Source organism: Myotis daubentonii, chromosome 12 (assembly GCF_963259705.1).
Source record: "Myotis daubentonii chromosome 12, mMyoDau2.1, whole genome shotgun sequence".
Taxonomy (NCBI): domain Eukaryota; kingdom Metazoa; phylum Chordata; class Mammalia; order Chiroptera; family Vespertilionidae; genus Myotis; species Myotis daubentonii.
This window is the reverse complement of record NC_081851.1, coordinates 57,934,918-57,961,228: the sequence shown is the minus strand read 5'-3', so window position 1 is coordinate 57,961,228 and position 26,311 is coordinate 57,934,918. Positions and strand designations below refer to the sequence as shown.

Sequence of the window (26,311 nt, the reverse complement as noted above, 5' to 3'; positions counted from 1 at the left end):
TGCTTTGGTACAGAGTCCCTGCTGGTGTAAAACATTTTTATTATTATGCAACTGCTTGTATTTCATTTTAAATGGAGAAAAAAAGGGAATGCTGGACTTTGCTGGGGTCAGTTTCATAATATTCTACCATGGTTATCAGCACATCATGCCAACAATTCCCTGACTTCTCACCAGCCAGGCCTTCTCAGAACAAAAGAAATATTAGGTTGGCAACCTCCCATCAAGTGTACGTGAGTCACACAGATGCCTAACCAGGAAATTAATTTAGGATCACAAAAAAACACACACCACACTTTGAGCTGAATGGTGCAAAACCAGCAAAGGAATCTCCTATTCTCGTTGAGACAAAACTTTGGACACTAAGTCAACTTTTCTCCCTCCCTAAAGAGCCATTTCTTTATACTTCTAGTGTGGCTGTATTTTTAGTGTTAGGTGGTTTTCTTTCAGAGAGAGACAAATTATACCTGAAATAAAAGCCTTTCTGCAGTAGGAAATGACCATATCAAACTCTCTCTTCTCTAAACTGCCTCTTCAGACCCTCAAACATCAATAATATAATTCTAAGAGAATGCTCACCTGAAAAGTATTTTAAAATATTTACAGATCCTAAAAGCTGGGCCAGGTTTATGTACGATTGCTGAAATGGCTTTTTCAGATAACTAGGATGAAAAATGAAGGTGGATGAGGCTATGACCCATCCAAGCTACGAATTTCAAGATAACTGCCTGAGGGTTACAGTTACTCTGAGATAAATTAAAAATGGCAAGTCAATGAAAAACAGGACCAGCAGCAAAATGTATGCAAGAGTGACACCTGCTGGGAGTCTGAGGAAGAAAACCCTTAGGCTTGCTAGATTCAATCACTGAAATGGATCAATGTATTTTCTGGCTCCTAAATAAGAAACCCTTTGTTATTGTCACTAAGAAAATGATAGTAAACAGTGTAGGCATCAAATACACCATTTATTCTGGCTCTCCTTTCCCCAGGTTCCTTCTAACAACCAAGAGGCTACGCTTTCACTGGGCAGCTAAATCAGGTATCCGAGCATTAGCACAAACACCTTTTTCTGGGGTAGGAGCTCTCAATGGCTCTTTTAATAATTAGAATGGCATGTGTAGGTCACTCAGGACTCACACATGCAGGCAATAAAGAAAACCCCTATTTGTATGAAGTTGATCCTTAATACTCTCAGGATCCATCCAACATTTGGAACATATTTCTGCTTTAGCTAAAATGGAATAAAGTTTAGAATTCTGACCAAATGGGCCATTTGCCAACGAATCCAGCTCCTACATCCAGCCAAAAAAAAAGGGGGTGGGGTGGGGTGAGAATCATGTGTCAAAACCCAATTCTAAGCAGTCAATTCACAGAAAATGCAGGCTGGCTATGGCTGGACATTAGAGGTCCTGGGCGGGGGGGGGGGGGGGGGCAATGAAAAAGACTAATTCAGGCCCACAGGTGGCCTGCACCTGGGAACAGAGCAAATATTCAACGAGGTAGCCTCACTTCCTACAGTAGCTGCAATAAACCAGGCTGCCTTGAATGAGTGAACTGATGAAAAACTCCTCTGTAGAAAGACTGGACTCACAGAAGTCGGGGAGGTATGAAGGGCAAAAAAAAAAAAAAAAAAAAAAAAAGTGAATTTATGTTCAACATATTTCCTGCAGGTTTAGTGGGGACTAATCCACCTTCATCCCACCCCGCCCCCCTCACCCTCCAGCAAGTCCTCTTTCTTCAACAAGCCATTTCTGTTCCTGGAAGAGTTAACTGATTTGCTTCTGCTGGAGAGTCGGCAGCACTGGGAACTAGGGTGTCTTCCCCTTCCTTTCCTTCCAAAAAGGACAGCAGCCTCAGGCAAGCCAAGGTCCTTTCCTCCTGAATGCGTAGTCTCGTGAACTCCACTGTCTTCAGGAACGCAGCAGGTGGTGGCAGCTCTTTCAAGAGCTGGGAAAGGAGGTGGCACTGCTCTGACGCTGTCCTTTGAAGATGACAGAGCCTCTCAGGGCTCAGGGGATGCCAGCTGGACTTGGAGAGGAGATGGTAGAGGTTCTTGTAGAGGTATTTCACAAAGATCAGGGTCTCAGCCCAAAAGTTGATTTCTGCTTTTTCAAACAGGTAGTCTTCTTCCACCTAAATCAAATGAAAAGCCAAAAGTCAACCTTACAGGGGATGCTTGCAAACCCCAGTCCAGATCAGCGTCCTACCAGGTGCAGAAGAGGCGTGTCCCCTCCCCCACCGGCGAGAGGGCCCACTCTGGCCTGTCAACACCAGCTACACACACCACTTGCAGCCTTGAAGGTCACCTTCTATTTTCACTCGTCGTACTTCTCTACCGGAGAGGAATTTTTTCCTCCAGACTTAACATGACCTTTGATAAAGATGTGTTTGTGGTTCCAAGCCAAGATATTTTGGGGGCCTGGTGCTGAAAAAGGGACCTGGATATGGGGGTGGGCCCTAGACATAAAGGTGCATCTAGAAACCAGAGAGGAGGGAGGAAGGGAACTCTCGGCAGCAGAACAAAGAGCAAACTACCAAACAGGAGACACTACCTAGTCTCTGAGTATGAAATTAAATTTTTATAATGTTGGGTATTTTCAAGGCCATTTTATCACAGACGCTTTATCTTGTTTCTCAATTTCCCATCAACAAGCTGCTTTTGAACTCTCAGCCTGCTGGTGATGCCAAGAAGGCCATCTGGGTCAGACACTGTGGCTATGAAGTTGTGAAGACGCTTTTGCTGCTAAGACAAGCCAAGTCTTGGTTTTCCTGTATGTTGACTAGTCCCCCACCTGAAGGGGCTAATAGTTTTCTTCAATTAGCAAATACCCTGGAAGGACCCTGATTCTCTGGAAATGTTTCACCTTCAGACCTCACCACATGGAGCCTCTGGCTCCTCCATTGTTGACTAATACAATTCTCCATAATTCAACTCTCAACTTCCAAGGAGCCTCTTTTAAAAAAGTCCTCTCTCCCCATAGACCCGAACCCCAAAAGCCAGCACGAGAGCTGCCCCAGCAGTGCCCAGCAGGCTGCCATGGTCATCTGGAAAGTTTCTGAGCATTCAGAAGCACGTTTCAGCAGTCATGTTAGGCCGAGTTAACCTGTAAGTGCTGTATCCTGTGGGTTTAGGACACTCCCACCTCACCTCCACTTCCCCAAGACCCCAGGACTACCTGATGCTCGCTCTCCACACAGACCATGAGGTCATCGCCCTCTCCCAACAGCCATCCCAGCAGGACTGGGAGTGCAGGAGCTAGCTGGTTCCACTGCTGGAGCAGGTCACATAGCACAACCAGGGCCATATCCAGTGCGATGGAGGCATCCACCTGGCAGAAGGCAAATTCTGTGGAAACGAGAGAGGTGAGAAATGAGTGTGCTGCTCAGGGCCAACCCCGAGAGGCTCTGTGGGATTCTGGGGACATGAAGGGCCTCAGGTAACAACACCAATGCCACCAGCCTGGCAGGGAGGCTGGTGGGATAGGCTCACTAAAGATTGTCAACCCACTTCTGGGTCCTGCTGTCTACACAGCTAGTCTCTCAGTGTGGACAGGAGCAAGCACACCTGTAGGACTAGACATTTAGCTCCCCTTAGCCTGCCTAGTGTAACTGGTTATCAGGAAAGCTTCCCACCCAGTGTCCCCTCTGTAGGCCTGCCACATGCCCAAATTCCATTGGTTTGCTCCTTTCTCCAGCAGCAAATCCCACTGGGTACATACACAGAGAACCTCTAACATCTTAGAGCAGGGAATCAGAGAACTTGTTCTTAAAAGGCCAGTGTGTGTGTGTGTGTGTGTGTGTGTGTGTGTGTATGTGTATAAAATATCTCACCCAAGGATATTTTTCCAACTAATTGTTTTTTGTTTTTTTTAGAGAGAGAGTGAAAGAGAGAGAGAAATGTCGATATGAGAGAAATTCATTGATTGGTTGCTTCCTGCATGAGCCCCAACCAGGCTCGGGCTGGGGAGGAGCCTGCAACCAAGGTATGTGCCCTTGACCAGAATCGAACCAGGGACCCTTCAGTCCCTAGGCTGTCGCTCCATCCACTGAGCCAAACCAGCTAGGGCCAGACAGTAAATATTTCAGACTGTCACAGCTACTCAACTTTGCTGAAAGTAGCCATAGACAATATGTAAACAAATGGTTGTGGCTGTGTTCCAATAAAACTTTATGTCCCAATAAAATTTGAATTTCATGTAATGTTCATGTCACAAAATATTCTTCTTTTGATTTTCCCCAACCATCTAAAAATGCAAAAACTATTGTGTTACAGTTCACAAGCTGTACAACAGCAGGTGGAGGGCTGGGATTAGCTCAGATTTTGCTGCCCGGTCTCACAGTGACTTCGTCTTTCAGACACTCATCTTCCTTGCTGGCTGGGTAAATGCTGTTGAAAGAGGAAGTGAGTGCCTTGGGGAAACCATTGCTTACTTCACCATCTTGCCTGAGATTCCTAAATATGGGTTTGAAGGGAGGCTCAGGGTGTTAACACTTCCGCAAACAACCTCGCCCCTTCTACCCCCAACCTGGAGGAGGTCTGAAACATGGGACTGGAACCCCACCACCCAATGAACCTCTGTAGATCCATCCATGCACCAGTGCATGTCTTTCAATAACACACTTTTGTTGAGACCTTGTCTTTCCCAAATCCACATTTCCAGCTCCAGCTCACAGACCATTTGGCCTCACATTTCCAATTCCAGCCCACAGCTCATTTGGCTCAGCGTCTGGAATGGAAGGCCGAGTTCCCCATGGTGTGGGACCAGCCTGAAACCTATTATGAGAGCCTATCATGTGCTGGGTCCTGACTAAGTACTGTCTCTCCAGTCCTTCAACATCCTATGGGGTGGGTATGACCATACTTCACAGGTGAGGAATCCAGGGTTCAGACAGGTTAATAAACTGTGACTGTGTATAGTTACAGAGCTTTACCAGTAAGTGGCTATAAAAAAAAATGAAATGGACCAGTTTCATGGTGTATGCAGAGCATGCATTTGGAGATTAGCACAACATTCCAGAGATCTCACCGTCTCTATGGTGAGATAAGCAGGGCCAGGATTACTTAGAGCACTTGGAGCAGCACTTTGACTCAGGAAGCAGCCAAGGGACTGATGCTACCACCTTCAGAGCCTCGACTGAACCCCCAGGACACCTTTCCCTTAGTGCTCCTGCTCCCCAGACAGCTGGCTCTGCAGCCCGGAATCAGGAGTTACACTGGGAAACAGAAATAGAAGTGTGTATGAAGGTGCATTCTGGCTGTAAGTCTGAGCCAGGTGTTGACCCAGCCTTCACCTATAATACAATCCCTGTTTTTAGCTTTACCTGTAGTTCTCACCTGGTTTAGAACCTGTTTGGGGAGGAGGTAGAATTAATTGGCATCTTTCAAACCTCAGAATTAAACAGTCACATGAAGAGCAGTACCAGATTAAACACAGAGCAGGTGCTCAGAACATTCCAGTTTATGGCTCTGAGATCCTGCGCCTCAGGCCAGCCCTGGGCAGCTGGGGTGCTGAGGGGACTGGGGTACAATGGAGGCAGGTGCACAGAGTGGCTGGGCCCTGGTGGGGTTGAGGGGACTGGAAGCCGCCATCTGTGGCTGTGGGCACCGCCATCTTTGAGGGCATGGTAGTCAATTTGCATATTCCCTCCTTATTGGCTGTGGGCACCGCCATCTTTGAGGGCATGGCAGTCAATTCACATATTCCCTCCATATTGGCTGTGGGCACCACCATCTTTGAGGGCATGGTAGTCAATTTGCATATTCCCTCCTTATTGGCTGTGGGCGCCGCCATCTTTGAGGGTGTGACAGTCAATGAGCATATTCTCCCCTTACTGGCTGTGGGTGCTGCCATCTTTATGACGGTGTGAGGGTCAATTAGCATATTCCCTCTTTATTAGATAGGATAACAAACACTTTTCTTCTATTGAACCCTAATTGCTCCCACCACCATGAGGGAAGTTTCCCTAGTGAACAAATGAGGAAGCTATGCACATAACGGTTCGGTAAACAGGTCCAGTCCACACAGTCAGTAATGGTGGCACTGGGTCAAGTTGACCTGGGTGCACAGGCTGCCCCTAACCTGCAGGGAGGCAATGGAGAAACACTCCCTGCACCCTATAGAGATGAAGTCAGACTTGGTTTTATCACTTTTAGTCATTTAAAAAGCTCCCAGCTGAGGGCTATGTTTTGAGGGGGGGGAAAGGTAAAAGTTATAAGTCCTAGGTATTGTGGCACCAGCAGCAGGTCAGCTTATCTTGAAAGCTTTCTAGAAGATCTGCCCTCTGACTCCTTCTTTCTTATTGTCTCCTTAAGGCAAGGGCTGAAAGCCCCAGAGGGGAGACAACACTTTCACGTACCAGCAAAATCAGTGCCTGCAGCTCAGGCAACCCTGCTATTAGGTCCATCAAGGACACGTGCAGCTGACCAGAGATGCCACAGGGAAGGCCAGACAGCACACCTGCCAGGACAGAGATCCTCTCTCCTGCACCATTTGGCCATGAATCATGCTTAGGCAGTGGCAGGAGAGTGATAGGAGTTAACAGAGGTACAAGAGGAGAACTGGTGCATTGGCTGAAAGTGGATCCAGATGGAATTATAATCAGCCAAACACCAACCCTGCAAGATGAGGAGGAAAGGGGAAGGAAAGCTGGGAAGGGGGTGGGAAGATGATTAGTTGGATTTAAGTCTCGTGTTCAAGGGGCCAGATTCATCCCATCACATTCCCTCTTTTACTACCTTGTCCTGGACTAAGACAGCTCAGCCAGAACAGTCCAGATCCCCTTCACAAGGAGGTTGAAGAGTAAGGAGAGAAATTTTTCAACCAACTATGAAGGCCAGCTGGGCTTTCATAGGCTCTCTGGTCCATCAAGGAAATAAGAAAGCAAGTGACTAAGCAATAAGTGTGTCTGAAGAACCTGTTGTGTGTCCAGAACAGCCAAACAATTTAGAAAAATGTAACAAAACTAGGAGATTCACAATTCCAGATTTCAAAACTTACAAAGCTGCAATTATCAAGACAGTGTGGTAGTGGCATAAGGATAGACATACAGATCAATGGATTAGAACTGAGTGCCTAGAATTAGACCCTCACACTTATGGTCAATCAATTTTTGACAAGGGTGCCCAAAAACCATTAATTGGGGAGAAAGAATAGTCCTTTCAACCAGTGAGCTGAGACAACTGGATATCCACATGCAAAAGAATGAAATTGGACCCCTACCTCACAACATACAAAAAAATTAACTCAAACTGTATCAAAGATTGAGATTTAAGAGCGAAAACTATTAAACTCATAGAAGAAAACACAGGAGTAAAACTTTGTGATCTTGTATTAGGCAATGGTTTCTTAAATATGACAGTAAAAGTACAAGCAACAAAAGAAAAGTTAGACTTTATAAAAACTGAAAACTTTTGTGTTTCAATGAATATCATTAAGAAAGTGAAAAGATAACTCATAGACTTGGAGAAAATATTTGCAAATCCTCTATGTGACAAGGGTCTTGGATCTAGACCAGCCGTGGGCAAACTACGGCCGGCGGGCCGGATCCGGCCTGTTTGAAATGAATAAAACTAAAAAAAAAAAAAAAAAAAGACCGTACCCTTTTATGTAACGATGTTTACTTTGAATTTATATTAGTTCACACAAACACTCCATCCATGCTTTTGTTCCGGCCCTCCGGTCCAGTTTAAGAACCCATTGTGGCCCTCGAGTCAAAAAGTTTGCTCACCCCTGATCTAGACTATACAAAGAATTCTTAAAACCCAATAATAAAAAGAAAAATAACCCAACTAAAACATGTGCAAGAGATCTTAATCGATGTTTCTCCAGAGAAGATATACAAATGACCAATAAGTACATGAAAAGATGCTTAGCATCATTAACCATCAGGAAAATGCAAATCAAAACTACTGGGATAACTATAATAAAAAAGACAGGTAATAAGTTTTGATGAAGATGTGAAGAAACTGGAAATCTCATGCAGTGCTGGTAGAAATGTAAAATGGTGTACCCATTTTGGAAAGTCTCAAAGTTTCTCCCACTTTTAGGGATACAACTCAGAGAAATAAAAAACATGGTCCAAAGAAAAACTTGTACATGAATGTTCAGAGCAGCATTGTTAACTGGAAATGACCAAAATATCCACCAACCAATGAATGGATAAATAAGATGTGTTACAGCCATACAATGGAATATTATTCAGCCATAAAGGAATGAAGTACTTGTAAATGCTACAACCAGATGAGTCTTGAAAACATTATGCTAAGTGAAAGAAGTCAGATTCAAACAAATACATATTGTACAATTCCACTTATATGAAATGTCCAGAACAGACAAATCATAGAGACAAAAAAACAGGTTAGTGGTTGCCAGGGGTTGGAGAATGGGGAAAAGAGGACTGTCTACTGATAGATACAGTGTTTCATTTTGGATTAATGAACATATCCTGGAATTAGATAGTGGTGAAGGTTGCACAACCTTATGAATATATGACAATTTGTACATATGTACACTTGAATATGGTATATTTTATGGTATGTGAATTACATCTGGGCTGGGGGCATGGAGAGTATGGAAAGCTGAAAAAATGGCCTCCTAAAAGATATCCATGTCAGGTCCCTGGGACCTACGAGATTACCTTACTTGGAAAAGAGGTCTTTGCAGGTGTGATTAAGTTGATGACAGTGAGATGAGGAGATGATCTTGTGTGATCTGGGTGGACCCTAAATGCCATCCCAAATGTTCTATTGACCGAGACAGAGCGAGGTTTGACACCAGACGCGCAGAGAAGGCGATGTGAAGACAAGGACAGAGGCTGGAGTGACAAAAGCAAAGAAATGCCGACAGCCTCCAGGAGCTGGAAGAGGCGGGACTGGATTGTTCCCAGAGCCTCCAGAGGGAGTGTGGCCCTGCTGACACCTTAATTTCCGACTTCTGTCCCCCATCCCCCACCAGCTGTGAGACAATACACTGCTGTTATTTTAAACCATCAAGTTTGTGGCAGTTTGTTACAGCAGCCACAGGAAACTAATACAGGGGGAATGAAGGGTAAATACTAAAGGGTGTGCTGTTTCTTTTCAGAGTGATGAGAATGTCCTAAAATTGATTGTGTTGATTTTTGCATAACTCTCTGAATATGCTAACCATTGAATTGTACTCTTTAAATGGGTGACTTATATGGTATGTATATGGTATATCTTAGTAAAGCTGTTATCTATAATAATAAAAGCATAATATGCTAATTAGACTGGACGACCTTCCAGACGACCTTCCGGATTAAGCCACGGTGCTGTGGGGCCAAGGCAGAGGCAGTGGCCCGCCGCTGTAGGGTCCGAGCCCCTTGCACGAATTTCGTGCATCAGGCCTCTAGTAATAAAATAAAAATAAAACCCCACTCTGTGACCAAGTTCCTTCCAGTTGCTGGGAGGAAGCCTGACCACAGTGCTTGCCTTGAAAGAGCTTACAGTCTACCTGAATCTAGACACACACACACACACACACACACACACACACACACACTCTCTCTCTCTCTCTCTCTCTCTCTCTCTCCCTAACTGATTTAGAAAAATGAATGTAGACAACATGAATGAAAACAAATAAACAACTTAATAAGAGTAAAAAGTATGCACTTTTTTAAAAAAAGAATTGGGTAGCTTTCTTCTTTTTCAATTCTCTGACATGTTTTTAAAAATCTATTTGAGAGAGAGAGAGAGAGAGACAGAGACATCAATTTGTTGTTCCACATATTCATTGATTGGTTGATTCTTGCATGTGCCCTGACTGGGGATCGAACACACAACCTTAGTGTATTGGGACGACGCTCTAACCAACTGAGCTACCCAGCTAGGGCAAAGTGTGCACTTCTTATTCAGTAGGGTCATACTTCACCAAAAAGGGGTTGATAGATTAAATTTAGCTGGTTAAATTAAAGCTCAAAGCTTATACAAATACTTGCATTTTGTTCACTTCCAACCACACCAAAGATTAAGAAATGGATTCAAACAAATATTACCCTCAGGCAACAAGGCCTGTGAAAAAGACCTGGTTCTCCCAGGGGCTTTCGGCCTGGGGAGGTGGAGAGTGGCAACCACCAGCTGCTGAAAGTTTCAGGGTGCTGCAGTGATACCAGTTTTGTGTGCAACTCACCGTCCTGCAGCTTGTGGCTCCCTCCCACGCTTAGCGGGACGGGGTGAGGTGCACGTGGGCTTCACCCTGGTCCCTGGCATGTGAAGGGGCAACAGGGTGAGGAACGAGCTGCGTCCAGAGCACAGATGTTCTGAACAACAGTGTCTGGGCCACACTTGGCATTCCCTCTATTTAGCAGGGATTCCTTTGACCTGAACTGTGTTAGGCCTCTCCTGTGCAAGGTACACAGTCAGCCCCTCCCTCCAAGTGAGCCCTGCCCTTTCCAGCACCTCCCCTGCACTCTGCCTGCTCCTTGGTGGTTCCACTGGCCTCCATGTGTTTATCACCTGCACCTCTTCCTGTAAGGTAAGTGCCTTGTGCTCCTTTCCTCTTTACAGGGTCACTTACCCCAAAACACTCCTCCTGGAAGGGGCTCCCCATCTCCCTGACCCTGCCAAGTGAGCTGTGAAGGCAGGCAAGAGCCTTTGGCGGAGGTGGGGTACAATGAGGATGCCTACACACGGGGCACATCCTGTGGTGGGGGCGCCTGGGCAACGTGACACCCCTTTTCCATCATCCTCCTCTCCCCTGCCTGGGCAGAGTTTATTCAATGGGTCTGCAGACACATTCCACATTCCTCAGCCATGAGCTCGGATCCTGCAATTTCTCTTTCCCTTTCTTTGAAGTCACTCCAGTTTTCTTTAGCTTATTTCACTACTGGAACTTCTTTCTCTTTCTTTACAGGGGACTCTCAGCCTGAGCTTAAAGACTGACTAGCTCCTTTTGAGTTCTTCCTGAAGCTTCTCGGGCCCTTACTCCTCCTGGCCCCCCACTCCCAAACTCACACCTTTTAGCTTATTCAGGGCTTGGGGTGGGAGAGAGGAAGAAACCAAATGATTGATTCATTTCAGCAGAGCTGTCATGGCCGCAAGACGCTAAGCTCCCTGAGGATGTGACCAGTCCAGGGGCAGGACACAGAACAGAGCCTCAATGGGGGCTGCCCAGCTCCCCCAACACACTGGTGGGCTATAGAAGGTCATGGTGCAGATGGTCCTGAAGTGTAACTGAACACTAGACATTTGAAATCATACAAGTCCAAGAAGATCACTTTTCTCTCCTGAGGGCTTTCCCTACTACCATGCCCCAGCCTTACCCAGAATCCAGAGAGCTCCCCTCCTCACTCCCAAGCCCCTACAGCTCCGACCAGAACAAAACCGTCCATGGTATATAACCAGCAAATCAAGGTCTAAATGACTCCTCAACACACAAAGTTATTTGAAGATGCATAAACAGTGCTCAAGCCGTGGCCAGTTTGGCTCAGTGGATAGAGCATTGGCCTGCGGACTCAAGGGTCCTGGGTTTGATTCTGGCCAAGGGCATGTACCTTGGTTGCGGGCACATACCCATTAGGGAGTGTGCAGGAGGCAGCTGATTGATGTTTCTCTCTCATCAATGTTTCTGACTCTCTATCCTTCTCCTTTCCTCTCCGTAAAAAAATCAATAAAAAAAAAACACAAAAAAAACCAAAACAAAGAAAAAACAGTGCTCAAAATGTTCAGTGCCCGTAATTTCAAAGTTTCTGGGAAGTTTATATCTTGAAACAAAGTTCACTCCCAGGTTTCTCCAGGCCTTTCCTATCTGTCCCGGTGACCAGCATTCTCTAGCAGCCTCCCTGGAACTCATGTCCACCTTCGGAAGGCATCAGACACCACCTGTTGCCCCGGCTGGGCTGATGGAAGAGGCGTGGCTAAGGCTGGAGAAGCCTGGGGTGAGGGGAGGGACGGGACAGTCCACAGAAAACCTCTCTTCAAAAACAGGCCAGGGAAGAGAGAACAATTCAGAGAAAACAGGGCAGTGAGGCTCTGGGTTCTTGGGCAACTAGAAGGGAGAGAAGAGCCCTGCTGCAGGATGGATTTACCTGGTAAAGGAGCTGTAGGAAGAGCATCTTGGGGTTAAGGATCCTGTACCAGAGGGTGGGAGGAGGGATTAGGAGGAAGAGGAACTCAAAAGGAGCAGGTTGTTTTTGACCTTGAGGATGTTTTGATCTTGCCATGAATGTTACTGGTAAAAACAGTCAACATAAAAGTAAGCTGACAACGGCTAAATAACACACAATAACATTCACAGTAACTGACCAAAGTCATCATTTGTTAGTAACACTGAAAACTGCAAATAATGATTACAGCAGCAACACAGGGGGATGTGCACACATTAAAACTGACTGTCTAAAACTGGGGATGGTAAAACTCTTATTGATTAAAATCTTTGACCAAAAATCAACTCTTCATTGTTAAATTTACACCTATTTACTTAAGAAAATAAGGGAGCCCCAGCCTGGTGGCTTAGCTGGTCGGAGTATCCTCCCATACACCAAAAAGATTGTGGGTTCGATTTCCTATTAGTGTATATACCTAGGTTGCAGGTTCGATTCCTGGTCAGGGCATGTGTAGGAGGCAACCGAGCGATATTCATATTCTCTCTCTCTCTCTCTCTCTCTCTCTCTCTCTCTCTCTCTCTCTCCTCTTCCCTTTCTCTCTCTCTAAACTTAATAAACATATCCTCAAGTGAGAATTTAAAAAAACAACATAAGAAATAAAAAAAGGCAAAAATCCTTATTAAAAGAAAATAAGGGAGAACATTCAAAATGGTTTAATTGATCTACATAGAAAATTGATTAAGGAATTAAATTGGCTTGATGGAGCCCTAACCGGTTTGGCTCAGTGGACAGAGCATCAGCCTGCGGACTCAAGGGTCCCGGGTTCGATTCCGGTCAAGGGCATGTACCTTGGTTGCGGGCACATCCCCAGTGGGGGGTGTGCAGGAGGCAGCTGATCAGTGTTTCTCTCTCATCGATGTTTCTAACTCTCTATTCCTCTCTGTAAAAAATCAATAAAATTTATTTTAAAAAAAGAAATAAATTGGTTTGATGGAGTTACACAGGAAAATGTTTCTTTTTGTGTGTGGTGTTTTTTTGTTGTTGGTTTTTTGTTTTTTTTTATTAATCTTCACCCGAGAGTATTTTTCCATTGATTTTTAAAAGAGTGTAAGCGAGGTGGAGAGACAGAGAGAGAGAGACATCGATTGGTTGCCTCCTGCACACGCCCCAACCAGGGCTGGGGATCAAGCCCTCAACTGAGGTAAATGCTCTTGACCAAAACTGAACCCGGGACTCTTCAGTCCTCAGGCTGATGCTCTATCCACTGAGCCAAACCGGCTAGGGCAGGGAAATGTTTCTTGATGAAAATTAATCAAAGTTGGTATAATTCAGATTAAAAATTTATATTTAAAGTTACATAGCATTTCTGAATTTGGTCCTCACTCAAGTAGTGCTTGGCCTGCTCCCACAACCTTCCTGTCCCTAAACTCAAGGCCTCTCTCACCTCTTATCTGACTCTGGTCATGTGCGCACTGCTCTGAGCTCCTTGGGTCTCTCCGGAGTGCTCTCCTCTGCTATTCCTGCCCTTTCTTCTCAGTGGCGTTTGTCCTTGCCCTCACCTCTGTACCACAGTTAGCTGTTCTGCCTTTCCATCCCCACTCACTCCCAGGTTTGCCCAGTCTTCATTTAAGAACAATGGTAACCTTCTAACCAGCCTCCTTGCTTCCTGTCTCGTCATCCTCTCCAAGCCATTCTCTACCCTGTGGTCAGGGTGATCTTTCTAACGCCTCCTGAAAAGCCTTCAGTGGCTCCTCAACGCCTGAATGTTTTAAGTCTTTAGCATGAAAGGCTCTTTCTGCCTGGCTCCCTACGCCATTGTTACAGGAATAGGTAAGACCACAACTCTCTTGCATCATTTCTCCATCACTAGAGCACTGGCCATACCAGCCACATGTTTCAGGTTCATACCTTCCTTCATTCTGGGCAATTGAGTTTCTTTCTCACTAAATTCTTCTCCTGCTTTACAACAATATTTTCTAGGGGCCCCAAATCCTCTCAGCACCTCACCTCTTCTCCACCCCCCCACCCCCTCCCCCACCCCCACCCAGACTGTCTTCCTTCTGATTACCAGCATCTCTTTGGTGGCCTTATTCACTTCCACAGAGACTCCTGGTTCCTCAACTTTATTCCTTCGGTTTCTTTCCAGATCGAGTAGAATGAGGTCAAAGTGTCGTAGAGAGTGGGGATAGGGTGGTATATGCCTACTATTCTTTGCCAGAGCAGACCTAGGAGAATTCCATCAAGAAAAGACCTCTAGCCGAAACCGGTTTGGCTCAGTGGATAGAGCGTCGACCTGCGGACTGAAGGGTCCCAGGTTCGATTCCGGTCAAGGGCATGTACCTGGGTTGCGGGCACATCCCCAGTAGGAGATGTGCAGGAGGAAGCTGATCGATGTTTCTCTCTCATCGATGTTTCTAGCTCTCTATCTCTCTCCCTTCCTCTCTGTAAAAAATCAATAAAATATATTAAAAAAAAAAGAAAAGAAAAGACCTCTAGTTCAGTGGTTCTCAACCTGTGGGTTGCAACCCCTTTGGGGGTCGAACGACCCTTTCACAGGGTCGCCTAAGACCATCAGAAAACACATATATAATTACATATTGTTTACAGTAGCAAAATTACAGTTATGAAGTAGCAACGAAAATAATTTTATGGTTGGGGGTCACCACAACATGAGGAACTGTATTAAAGGGTCGCGGCATTAGGAAGGTTGAGAACCACAGCTCTAGTTCCTCAAAAAGTTAAACAGAGAATTACCATATAACCAGCAGTCCCACTCCTAGGTATATACTCAGAAATGAAACCAGGTACACAAATGATAGCTTGTACATGAATGTTCATAGCAGCACTATTCACAATACCCAAAAGGTAGAAACAACTCAAATGTCTATCCATGGGTGAGTACATAAACAAAATATGACATATCCAAGGAATAGAATTACTCAGGCATAAAGAGAAACAAAGCACTGATACATGCTACAACATGGATGAACCATATAAACCTTATACCTTGTAGAAGCCAGGCAAAACAAGTCATATATTATATGATTCACTTACATGAAATACCCAGAACAGGAAAATTCTTGGAGACAGAAAGCAGACTGGTGGTTGCCCGGGGCTAGGAGGGGTGGGAGGACAGGGAGTGACTGCTTAATGGACTTGGGGAGTGCGAGGGGGTGAGGGTGGGGGGCGGGGGGAAGGATAGTGAAAATGCTCTTAAACTAGTGATGGTTGAATAATATTATGAATATACTAAGTGCTATCTAATTGTATATTTTATTTTTTAAAATATATTTTTATTGATTTCAGAGAGGAAGGGAGAGTGAGAGAAACACCAATGATGAGAGAGAATCATTGATCAGCTGCCTCCTGCATGCTCCCTAACTGGGAATCCAGCCCCCAACCTAGGCATGTGCCCCGACCGGGAATCAAACTGTGACCTCCTGGTTCATAGGTGGATGCTCAACCACTGAGCCACACTGCCTGGCTGAACTGTATACTTTAAAATGATTAGTTTTATGTTATGTGACTTCCACCTCAATAAAAAATAAAAATACAGAAAAGAAAGGACGACCTCTTTGGGGTGGAGTCAAAAAGTGTGCCAAGAACAGAGGCTGATGGGTAATTCAATTCTGTGTCCCTGAGGCTTTAAAGAAAGGGGGGTGGGTAGGAAGGGCCTCTTCACTAAGTATGGTTCCCCAGGACACATCTTCCAAACACTAAGCTTGAGCAGGGCTGTGAGGGGTGAAGAGATGAAGGTGTACAAGAGGCTGGGCTCACACAAGGACAAGAAGTTTAGGACTTGGAGGAGTAAAAGCTTACAAGCTTTAGGAGGGCAGACCGAACAGCCACTGGGGAGGGAGCCCTTGCTTTCCTGCACCTCATCACATTCAGTAATAAAACAAGACACTTTACATCTAAAAGCACCTGCAAGGTAAGGCTCATATGTAAGTGGATCCCGTGAAGAGTTTTATGCAAAGAGTGGAGATCAGATCACAGCGCTGCAAGGAGAAATCTCTTTACCCAAATTACACAGACTCACTCATCTGGTTTCCATTTCAGTGCCCGAGTCTGTTTTATAGTTGTGCTTTTTCATGAAAGCTTTTAAGGGAGGCTATTCCCTGACGTCATGCAAAAAGCATGTCCGAATACAATTACATTACGAGCAGCGCTTTTGGAAGAGAACACAGCCACGAAGCTTGCTGGTGTCCTGTTTCCTTCCCTTTAGAGCTATTCGCTTTAGAGCTTTCTAAAAGCAGAAGCCCCCAACACAGCTCTCCCGGTCCCTCTATCTGGGAAATGCATGCACCTTCCCCCTGCCCCCCCCCCCCCCCCACTCCAGAGCGGAGATGTGGGCGGGCTGTCAGGGAGTGGTGTCCAGCTAGGGCATGCCCAGCGCCAGCGCACAGTCCTGAGCCAGCTTGTCTAATGCTGCACACCTACAATCAAGGTGAGGGAGCAGAGCCTCCTTCTATTGGCTTTCTCAGGAATCGACTCCAAAACCTCCTTTCCACTTCCTCCTCCACCCTCATGCCTTATTCAGACTTGCCTCCAGGCTCGGGGAATGGTTTTTCTTTCTTTTCTTTTTTTGGGGAATAGTTTTTCTTAAAAGCTATTATGAAAAACAGCTCTTTTCAATAGAAATCTGTTCATCTGTTCTATTGTGAGCAAATTCCCCATATTTTTTATCCCCCCCCCCCCCCCCCCCCCCCGTTTCTTCCTCCTCCTGGCAGAAGCTGCCATACTCCTAAGTTTCCAGTAGAGGCTGTTCTTTCTCTCCCTCAGTCTGATTTGGGTGTCCTGCCATTTCTAGACAACCCTTTCCCCCTTTTCACTCAATAATATCCCTTCTTTTGAAGTCCATACTAACCACCCTCCTGTTCCTTTTAACCTTGGCTAGAGACTTGGCCTTTCTCATTGACACAGACTTCCTGTCATCCCACAGCTGACTTCAATATCCATGAAGATGTCCCTTCCAGTATTTGGCTTGACCATTCTTCAACCTCTGCAATTCCAATACTCTCCATCTCCAATTTCACTCTACTCCCAATAACCATGATGGCAGCTGAGAATCTGTCATTACTTAGAATGATTTCAACTTCAAGATCTCAAATTCTAAGCTTTTCCATCACTTTTAAATGAACATCATCATTGCTAACATTTATTGAGCACTTACTATGTGCAAGCACTATCATAAGTTCTTAATATATACTAATGACTTATGCATTATTAGAATGAAATTTTAAGGTTCTATGCACCTCATGTTATAAACAAGATAAGCAGAGACACAGGTTAGGATATGGGATTTAAACCACATAGTCTATACACTATGGCTCTTATACCATATGACCCCTCTAATATCCTTAATGCAATTTTTTTTGATTTTTAGAATGGAAAAAAAATAGAAACATCGATCAGCTACCTCCTGTACACATGTACACATCTCTCCCCCCCTCCCCTCCCCTCAGGGATCAAGCCCATAACCTGGATAGGTGCCCCCACAACTGGAATCGTACTGGTGACTTCTTGGTGCATGGGACTGAACCACATGGCCTAGGCCCTAATACAACTTTTTAATTTCCTATTTCTTCCACTGAAACTATCGAGTCACTCTAATCCTGACTACATCCTTGACCCTGACCCTTCTCACGGCCATTGCTTTCCTCTCTCCCTCTCTCTTTCTCCATATCCCTGGGTCTGTGATGCTCTTCCTAGTCACCACCCCCCCAACCCTTTGGTCAACTTGACCTGCTACCAGGCTCAGCAGTATTCCACAACCACCTCTCCCCAAACCTGCTGTTCCCCTTTCAGCTACAGATTCTAGTTGAAGAGAGGCAGTATGCTGATTAGGCTCTCTATAAATTCATGCTATTTAATCTCAGCTGGCCTCTCACTGTCCCCTGGCAATTTTTCCATTCATTTTTTGGTCACACCTAACTGAACCTCTATATAAACTGTTCCAGCTTTCTTCCTGTCCATATATCCTACTCCCTAACCACTCATTCTTACAGATAATCTTGTCGGGACATTCTACATGGGACATTCAATATAAACTCAATCTTCTGTCCTCCCCACCTTCAGAATTTCTCTAATGATTCTTTTAAAGCATTAGCTTGAAGGCAGAGCAGGGTCTTGGAAATGTGGTTTTAGGACAAAGGAGCAAAGTCAATATTTACAAGAGAGATAGCCCTGCAGAGGGAGGAGAGCTAAAGACACATGGGAGAAAAGGGCATCGTGGGGGATAAAGTTCATGGAAATGGCATAAGGTACTGCCTGAAGAATGTGGGGAGGTGAAGGAGCATTTTTTTTGGCTGAGTTTGAAGGGGGGTGATGAGAAGACAGATGAGGTTACAGAGTAATCTCTACACTCGGGCCCTTTATTTGCCTATCTCCTCCTTACTTCTAAACTCTTTGAAGTTGGCTTCTCACTTCCCACTACTCAACCCTTTCTCAACTCTCTTATGACATTTTCTCAATCCTTATCCTCTTTGACCTGACCTTTTGACAGTGTTTGGCATGGTTGACCAACCCTGTCCTCTTGATAGTTTTTCCTTATTTGAGTTTCATGACAATGGAGCCTCTTGGTTTTCTTGATGGGTCTTTGTTACTGCCTTTACTAGCTTCCCTCCCAAACTACCACAATGGCCTCCTAAGAATGCTCTCTACCTTTAATTTCATTCTTTTCCTAATCCATCCATTTATCTCTCTCATTCAATATATATTTATTGAGCCCCTGGCATGTGCCAAGCATATGGCGGCTATTAAACTGCGACAGAATTAATCTTAATGCATAGCTCTGATCACGTTACTTATTTGTTCAAAAAGCTTTACTGCTTCTCTGGTGCAAATGGTATCCAGATTCTTTGGCCCGGAACTCCAGATTTTAGTGACATCTGTTGTTTTTGTGGCCTAACTTCCATTCACCTTATTTGGATAGCAGTCCCCCCATCTCACCCTGGAGAGCCAGCCCCTCCACATATTTTGGTCCATGTGGTTTGAGGTGGGCCTAACCCTGCCCCCCACTCTGGGCATGGACACCTGACCCAGGTCTAAGCCAATCAGGGCATCAAGTCCCCCACCTCAGAGATAAGTTCTGGGATGGGCCTGGAACCCAACCAGAGCCATTGAAAAGCAATGAGATTGTAGCAACACCGATATAGCTGGAACCGCTATAGCCATCTTCCAACTCCAAAAGAAAGGAGAGCCTATCTGAAAACAGACCAACCGAAGAGCCAGGGGGAAAATGGACAAGAAATTAGGACCTGGGGACTGTTGAACCCTTGATGACGCCACGTCTGGAGCCAGCCCTCGCCCCAGGATTCTCACTTATATGACCCAAGATGCCCCTCTGTGCTGAAGTGGCTTGGCTTGGACTTTCCATCTTTTGCATGTGACAGAGTCCTGCTTGATCCCAAGGTCCTCTCCTGCATCCCAGCTTCACCCGACCCACCTTACGCAGACACTTGAGGCTTGTACCTTACTGAGTCACACCTTTCCTGAACAGGCCTCACCCTTGGCCCCCTGTCTTTCTGGAGTGCTCCCCATCTTCCCTCACTGAAATTACACCCCTTCTTTAAGGTTCAGTTCTGATGAACTTTCCTCCTAGCAGCCATTCTTCTCCAATTTTCCCTACTGACAAATGTTTGTCGAATAAATGACTAAGTAAACAATGACACAGAAACAGGAGGGGGTGGGGGGGGGGGAGGGTGGTGGTTTCCAAACTCATGTACAAACCTTGTTCCAGGACTCATGTTCATTATGGTCTTGTTTTGGGCTTGGGACTTGTTTTCTCTACCTTCCCACTGGTCTAAATCCCTGCTTCCTACCCTCCTTGGCCATTATTTCCTTGAGACACTGGCTTTTTAGAATGTTAGTAGATATTTACTTCTTAGTTTATTGATTTTAGAGAAAGAGGAAAGGAGAGAGAGAGAGAGATAAAATCGAGGTGAGAGTGCAACATCAATCCACTGCCTCCTACACCCCCCCCATGAGGAGCGAGTCTGCAATCCGGGCACGTGCCCTGACCAGGAATAGAACTTTTCAGTGCACAGGTCGAAGCCCAGCTAATAGAAGCACACCAGCCAGGGCAGAATGTTAGTGGATATTTAAAACATAAAAAGTCCAAACTCCAAAACCACTCAAAGGAGGAAAAAAGATTTGGCTATTAAACTAGTTTGGAAAGTTCTGGATTAAAGAATTTGTTTTTTTACTGTAGGGGGTGGGGCTGGGGGCCGGGCATGAAGCCCCTCTCCAACTTGCTCATAGGTACCAGAGCAGAGGGCAGTGCCACATTCTCCCTGCAGACATGCCTCAGGTTAAGGCAGTGCGGGCTGTTTCAGAGACACACATAAATCCCCTGCCCTTTGTTCAAGGTGCCTATTTGCTCTGCACAGTGACGATTATGAACACAGAGAACTGTTCATTGTTAAATATGGCATGCTAAGTGGTTTTGCTTTCTGGCAAATCTCCAAACCATAATTATGAAGGGACTCAGCTGCTGAGGAATTCTTGGGTTACCGGAGGCTTTGATCCTGCTGTGGCCTTCTTTCCCTGACACAAATTTCCCTGGGTGTGGCTGCTTTTCATTGTTTTTCACTGCTGTGGGGCTGCTTCGAAGGGGAGGACTGAACAGAACTTCAAGGTGACCAGGGGCCTGGGCCCCTCAGCAACTGCTGAGACAAGGCTCTGGCGAAATCTCTGAGCCTTTCGGAGCCCCCAGTGGTGGTAACCAAGGGAATGCACAAGCTCCGTCCAAGTATCCGAGTCGGAATGCTGTGGCCTCTAATATTCAGTTCCCCACACACTCTGGGAAGCTCAGATTCTTAAGCCGCACTCATTATCGGGTTTCCAGCTGGGGTAAAGCCTCGGTACTCAAAGCTGACATGACTTTGCTCAGCAAAAGGCAACAGACTCAGGGTGGGTGAGGCTTTGTTATTTTGTTCCCATCACAGTTGAGAGATCTGATCTAAAATTCTCTGGGTGGCTACAGTCATTTGGCAAGTGTTGAACTCAAACGCACGTCACTGCCTCCTCTACAGAGTAAGGAAGATACCTCAACCTGGTCACAAACCATTAGGTCCAACTTTTGAAAGAGCCAGCCCTAGCCAGTTTGGCTCAGGGGATAGAGCGCTGGCCTGTGGACCGAAGGATCCTGAGTTCGATTCTGGTCAAGGGCACGTATCTCGGTTGCAGGCTCCTCCCTGGCCTGGGGCCCTGGTCAGGGCTCGTGCAGGAGGCAATCAATTGATGTATCTCACATCAATATTTCTTTCTGTCTTTCCCTCTCTCTTCCACACTCTCTAAAAATCAATGGAAAAATATCCTCAGGTGAGGATTTAAAAAAGAAAAGAGCCAGACTCCCTCTACTGAAAAATGATAAAATGTCAGGGGGGACATACCTGTTCCCTCAGCCTCTTAAGTTTTCCCCTGCTTGAAAAGAAGAGACAGTAAAGAACACCTAGGTGTTCATGAATCTATGATAGAAGTAATAAAAAGATAACAACCTTCAAAATAAAGTTTCTCTATTCGGTAAATAAAAACAATTCTATAACAAATGGCAAATTTCTGGCTTTCTAGCATTAAAAAAATTAATTTAGCATTTGGATTGAGGATGGAAACTTGTTCACTTTTGACACTTGTTTTTATTCATATTTTAATATAGCTATTCTGTGAAATATGTGATCACCCCCATTTTACAGATGATGAAACTGAGGTCAAGAAAGTAGAACCAATTAGTTCAAGATAGAGGTGACTCTGATTCCCAGATCACTATAGTCTCTCCAACATGGCACTACCCTTCAGAGGTCTGTTCCAAGATGGAAAAGCACCTCCTTGGTTATGGGTAGAGGTCCCTTTGTTGGTGGGTGGAGAGTGGAGATGGAGAAACAAACGCAGGGAGGAGTAGACAGAAATCAGAGTCCCTCAGGGCATCAATAAGAAACCAGAGGTTCTATCACGGCGGGAGCTCAGAGAATTGTCCAGAACCCACTTATTCTGGGGAGGGAGCCAGAATAGTATCCTCCTGCTTCTCACTGATAAGTATTAGGCAGTCAGTCACAAAGATGAGAGAGGTGTGCCTGCCCTGGGCAGCTGGGCCCAATTCCAAAAGGCTAGACTTTAAGGCAGTGCAGGAGGCTTCTCAGCCTTCTTCTCCCCTGAATGGGTCAACTTAGTAGGACCCTCCCATTGTCCCCCGACTCAATCTATTCCATTCCCACCTTCCCCATTGGCATCTGTCTTAGGAAGATGCCTATGAGCTCATTCCGGAAATGGGAGACCTTTCTTTCGCTCAAGGTGAAGGTCGATGATTCACATAGCTAAAAATGAACTTAAGGCCAGTATCAATGAAAGGAAAATGAAACATACACAAAAAGTTAAATTCCCTGCTATTTAAATTACAGAAAGGAACACAAAACCTTATTTAGTAATTATAACCAACACTCAAATATGTAAACTTTAATTACATGTTATGGACCAGTGAGAGCAAAATGAGGAAAAAGAAGGAGAGGTGAGTGTCGGGGAAAGCCACAGACTAAACGAGAGAAAGCCCAGAGGCAGGCACCAAGGCCCAAGCTCAGACAAGTGAAAGGGGAGAGGAGGTACCAAAAGGGGGGCATTCAGTAGATCCTGGGGAGGTGACTTGTAGTGCCCTAAGGGCAAGGCTTATTAGTGGGCAACTATTACTTACAACTCTTACTAATCCTTACCCTTAAACTGTCAGATGTCCCCACTCTTGGAGTGGGGGAGCCATATGAGCCCACTGGAGAAGAATCGTTGGATTAAACAGAGGACGCTAAACTAAATTTGAATTTTAGATGAACAATGAATAGCTTTTTAGTATAAGTATGTTCCAAATTTGCATGGGGCATACTTATAAAAGCAATTATTTGTGGTTTACAAATTCAAACTTAACTGGGTGTCCTGTATTTTTTATTTGCTAAATGTGGCAACCCTACTCCAGAGGCTAAGCCATTCTTTGGACTGGAGCCTCAATGACCAGCCCAATATTGACACAAAGGGTCGTGAGGGAAATCAAGGTGAAGGTCACCTTTGAAAATGAGGAGTGAAGCAGCACCGAGATTTTGCTAAACAGGATGGAAATCAGCAATTGGGGGATATCAATTCTCAAGTCTTCCCCTCCCTACGCTGTTCATTTCCTGCTGTTTTCCTCCAGGACAGCTGAGATGGGCTTGGCCCGTCTCCCTGCCGAGGGTTAAAAAGACTAAAAAGAGTAATTCTATACGTTGGGACTGAGGGTGACCTGACCCGTGTGGGTCTTCCCCAAGAGACTGGAGGTTCTGAGGTAGAGAGCGAACTTGCAGAACACAAAGAAACAAGTAAAGCCAAACAAAACACAGTCCATACATCATAGGATGCTAAAAAATACAGCTTAAACTCAGTTTTAGTCACTATAACAAAGTGGTGGTAACAGGGGCCACTGCGACTGTCCTTGCCAAGGGGCCAAGAGGCCATCTTGGGGCTGAAATTGAAAGAGCTGCTGCTCCTGAGTCCTGGGCCAGGACTGGGGTGGGGGTGGACATGGCAAAGTGACACATGGCAACAACTGGCTACCGTGGAGACAGCATGTGCCCTTCTGTCCCCTTCGCCCTGCTATGCACTCTGCACACACAGCCAGTCCGGGCATTTGTGCTCCTTGCCAGGTCCCAGTGCCCACCGGAGGCTGTAATTCATAATATATAGCCTTCTTGACTTTAGAATATTATGCACTTTTATATAATAACTACTATCATTATAGCTTAAAATGGGATCATTCCATACATTCTGTTCTACTACTTGCATTTTTCAGGTAAGGATACATCACGGATACCTTTGCATGTCAGTTCATATAGGTTTATTCCATCACTTTCAACTGCCACGTGGATGTATCAAAGTTCAACTAATCCTTTGATGGACATTTAGGTTGCTCCTTTTCCTGCTATAAACAGTGTTGAAAGGAATAACCTTGTACATATATCTTTACACATGTGCACATATTTCTACAGTATAAATTCCTAGAAGTGGAATTACTGGATCAAGTGGTGTATATATGTATTTAAAATTTCCATAGATACCATTAAACTTCCTCTAAAAATGCACCAATTTACAGTCCTATCAGCTATGATCATGCCTGTTCCTTCAAAGCCTTAGCAATCTGGTATGAGCAATGCTTTTAATCTTTGCAAGTAGGATATGGGGAAAATGACAGCAGTTGTTCTAGTTGGCATTCTTTTCATACGTGTACTGACCATGGCTTTTTTCTTCTTCTACAAAGTGCTTGGTTTTATCTTTTGCCTCTTGTTCTATTATCTTCATTTGTTGACTTTTAAAGATGTCTTTGCATATTATGAGTTAGCATTTAATTGTCTAATAACTCTGCAAGTATTTTCTCTGAGAGTTTCATCAACTTAAATCTTGATTGTGTTGTCACCTGTTTGGGCCTCAAAAGAGTCTTTAATTTTTGTTTTGTCATAGGCTAACTTATTTAGAAGATGCATATAAATATCCAAGTGACATTTTGTTGCTATATTTTTATTTTAAATTTCAAGTTTGCATGCAATCTGGTCAGAATGTGGCCTAGAATGGTCCTGCTTTATGGAATTGAAATCTTCTTGGTGACCCAAAAAAAATCAAGTTTTGAAAATGTAATGTAGTTATTTGAAATGGAAGTTTATTTTCTGTCTGTAGAGTACAAGGTTTATACATATCCAAGCTATTGAATATGGATTTCAAACCCTTTTTAGTCTTATTGTTTGGTCTGCTTCACCTTATAAGTTTGAGAAAGGCAGGCTAAAGTATCCTACTGAGGTTGTAATTTTAATAAACTTCTAATATGGCATCATTCTTTTTTTGGGAGGCGGGATCGATTTTGATGCCATTTTATCTGATGTTTAAAGGTTGACACTGTTAATCTTCTTTGTGGATATGTTTTTATCATTATCCAATGCTTTCCTCTTATCTTCATACTTTTAATTTGAAATTTTAGCTTGCCTAATTATTTTTTTAAAATATATTTTATTGATATTTTTACAGAGAGGAAGGGAGAGGGATAGAGAGAGTTAGAAACATCGATGAGAGCGAAACATTGATCAGCTGCCTCCTGCACACTCCCTACTGGGGATGTGCCCGCAACCAAGGTACATACCCTTGACCCGAATCGAACCTGAGACCCTTGAGTCCACAGGCTGACACTCTATCCACTGAGCCAAACCTGTTAGGGCAAGCTGTCCTAATTATTATCACGATTGCCACTGCTGTTTTCTTTTTGTTGCCATTTGCCTGGAATAGTATTGTTAAACCCTTTATTGCCAACCATTCCACCTCATTTTAGGTATAGCTCTTGCATCAAAGTGATACATAGCTAGCTGTGCTCCCCTCTTCCTTAGTAAGAGAACTTGTGCCTAAGCCAAAAGAGCATATTCCTTTGCACATCTTGTGGCTGAATATGGCCATGTTATTAAGTTACTAGGGGCCCAGTGCACAAATTCATGCACCTTGAAAGGAACTGTGGGCCGTGAGGCTGCGGTGGGTACAGGGGCGGGTCTCGGCCCATCCTCCATGCCCCTGCCTGGCTCCTCCCACCGTAGCCCCGCCGCAGCCCCGCTCCTGCCTCTGCTCCCCTATGCTGATGGCCCTGGCCCCACTCACACCCACTGACAGTGCAGAGCGATTGGGGCTGACGCCAGCAGTGGGTGCGAGCGGGGCCAGTGCCTTCAGTGGGTGCAAATGGCAGTTGCTGCCCCGATCGCCCCTCAGGAGTAGGGGGAGGTGGAGAAGCCTTCAGGGGTGATTGGGGCCAGCACGAAGCGATCAGAGTGTAAGTGGGGCCGGCGCTGGCAGCAGGTGCGAGTGGGGTTGTTGCCAGCAGTGGGTGGGAGAGGCGGCTGCTGGCCCCGATTGTCCCTCAGGAGCAGGGGGAGGTGGAGAAGCTGTGCAGGGCGATCAGGGCTGGCAGCTGCTGCTCATAACCACTGACGGCACCAAGTGATTGGGGTGTGAGTAGGGCCAGCGCTGGCAGTGGGTGTGAGCGCCGGGTGGGACCGCAGTGCATGGGAGCAAAGAATTTTCAGTAACCACTGGAGGCTCACCCCGATGCCAGTGACCGGCGCCCTGCCTTGGTCTGGCGTCCCCGCTCACCTGCTCCACCATCCTGCCATGGCTGATGCCTGTCATGTTCTGCGCACACCCCCTGGTGGTTAGTGCACATCATAGCGACCGGCTGTTGGGTTGTTTGGTTGTTCTGCCTTTCAGTCTATTTGCA

General features: G+C 45.3%; 1 protein-coding gene across 4 annotated transcripts in view; it reads right to left on the bottom strand.

Annotated features, from left to right (window-relative positions):
- Window positions 1-26,311, bottom strand: part of THADA (THADA armadillo repeat containing) — a 297,259-nt gene continuing 270,948 nt past the window's right edge. For all 4 annotated transcript variants that reach the window (XM_059659977.1, XM_059659980.1, XM_059659979.1 and 1 more), the window contains 2 exons: window positions 3,174-3,343; window positions 1-2,130 (listed from right to left, as the gene is read on the bottom strand). In XM_059659977.1, the coding sequence (XP_059515960.1) occupies window positions 1,735-2,130; window positions 3,174-3,343 (566 nt within the window). In that variant the 3' untranslated portion in view covers window positions 1-1,734. The remainder of the gene's footprint in view (window positions 2,131-3,173; window positions 3,344-26,311) is intronic.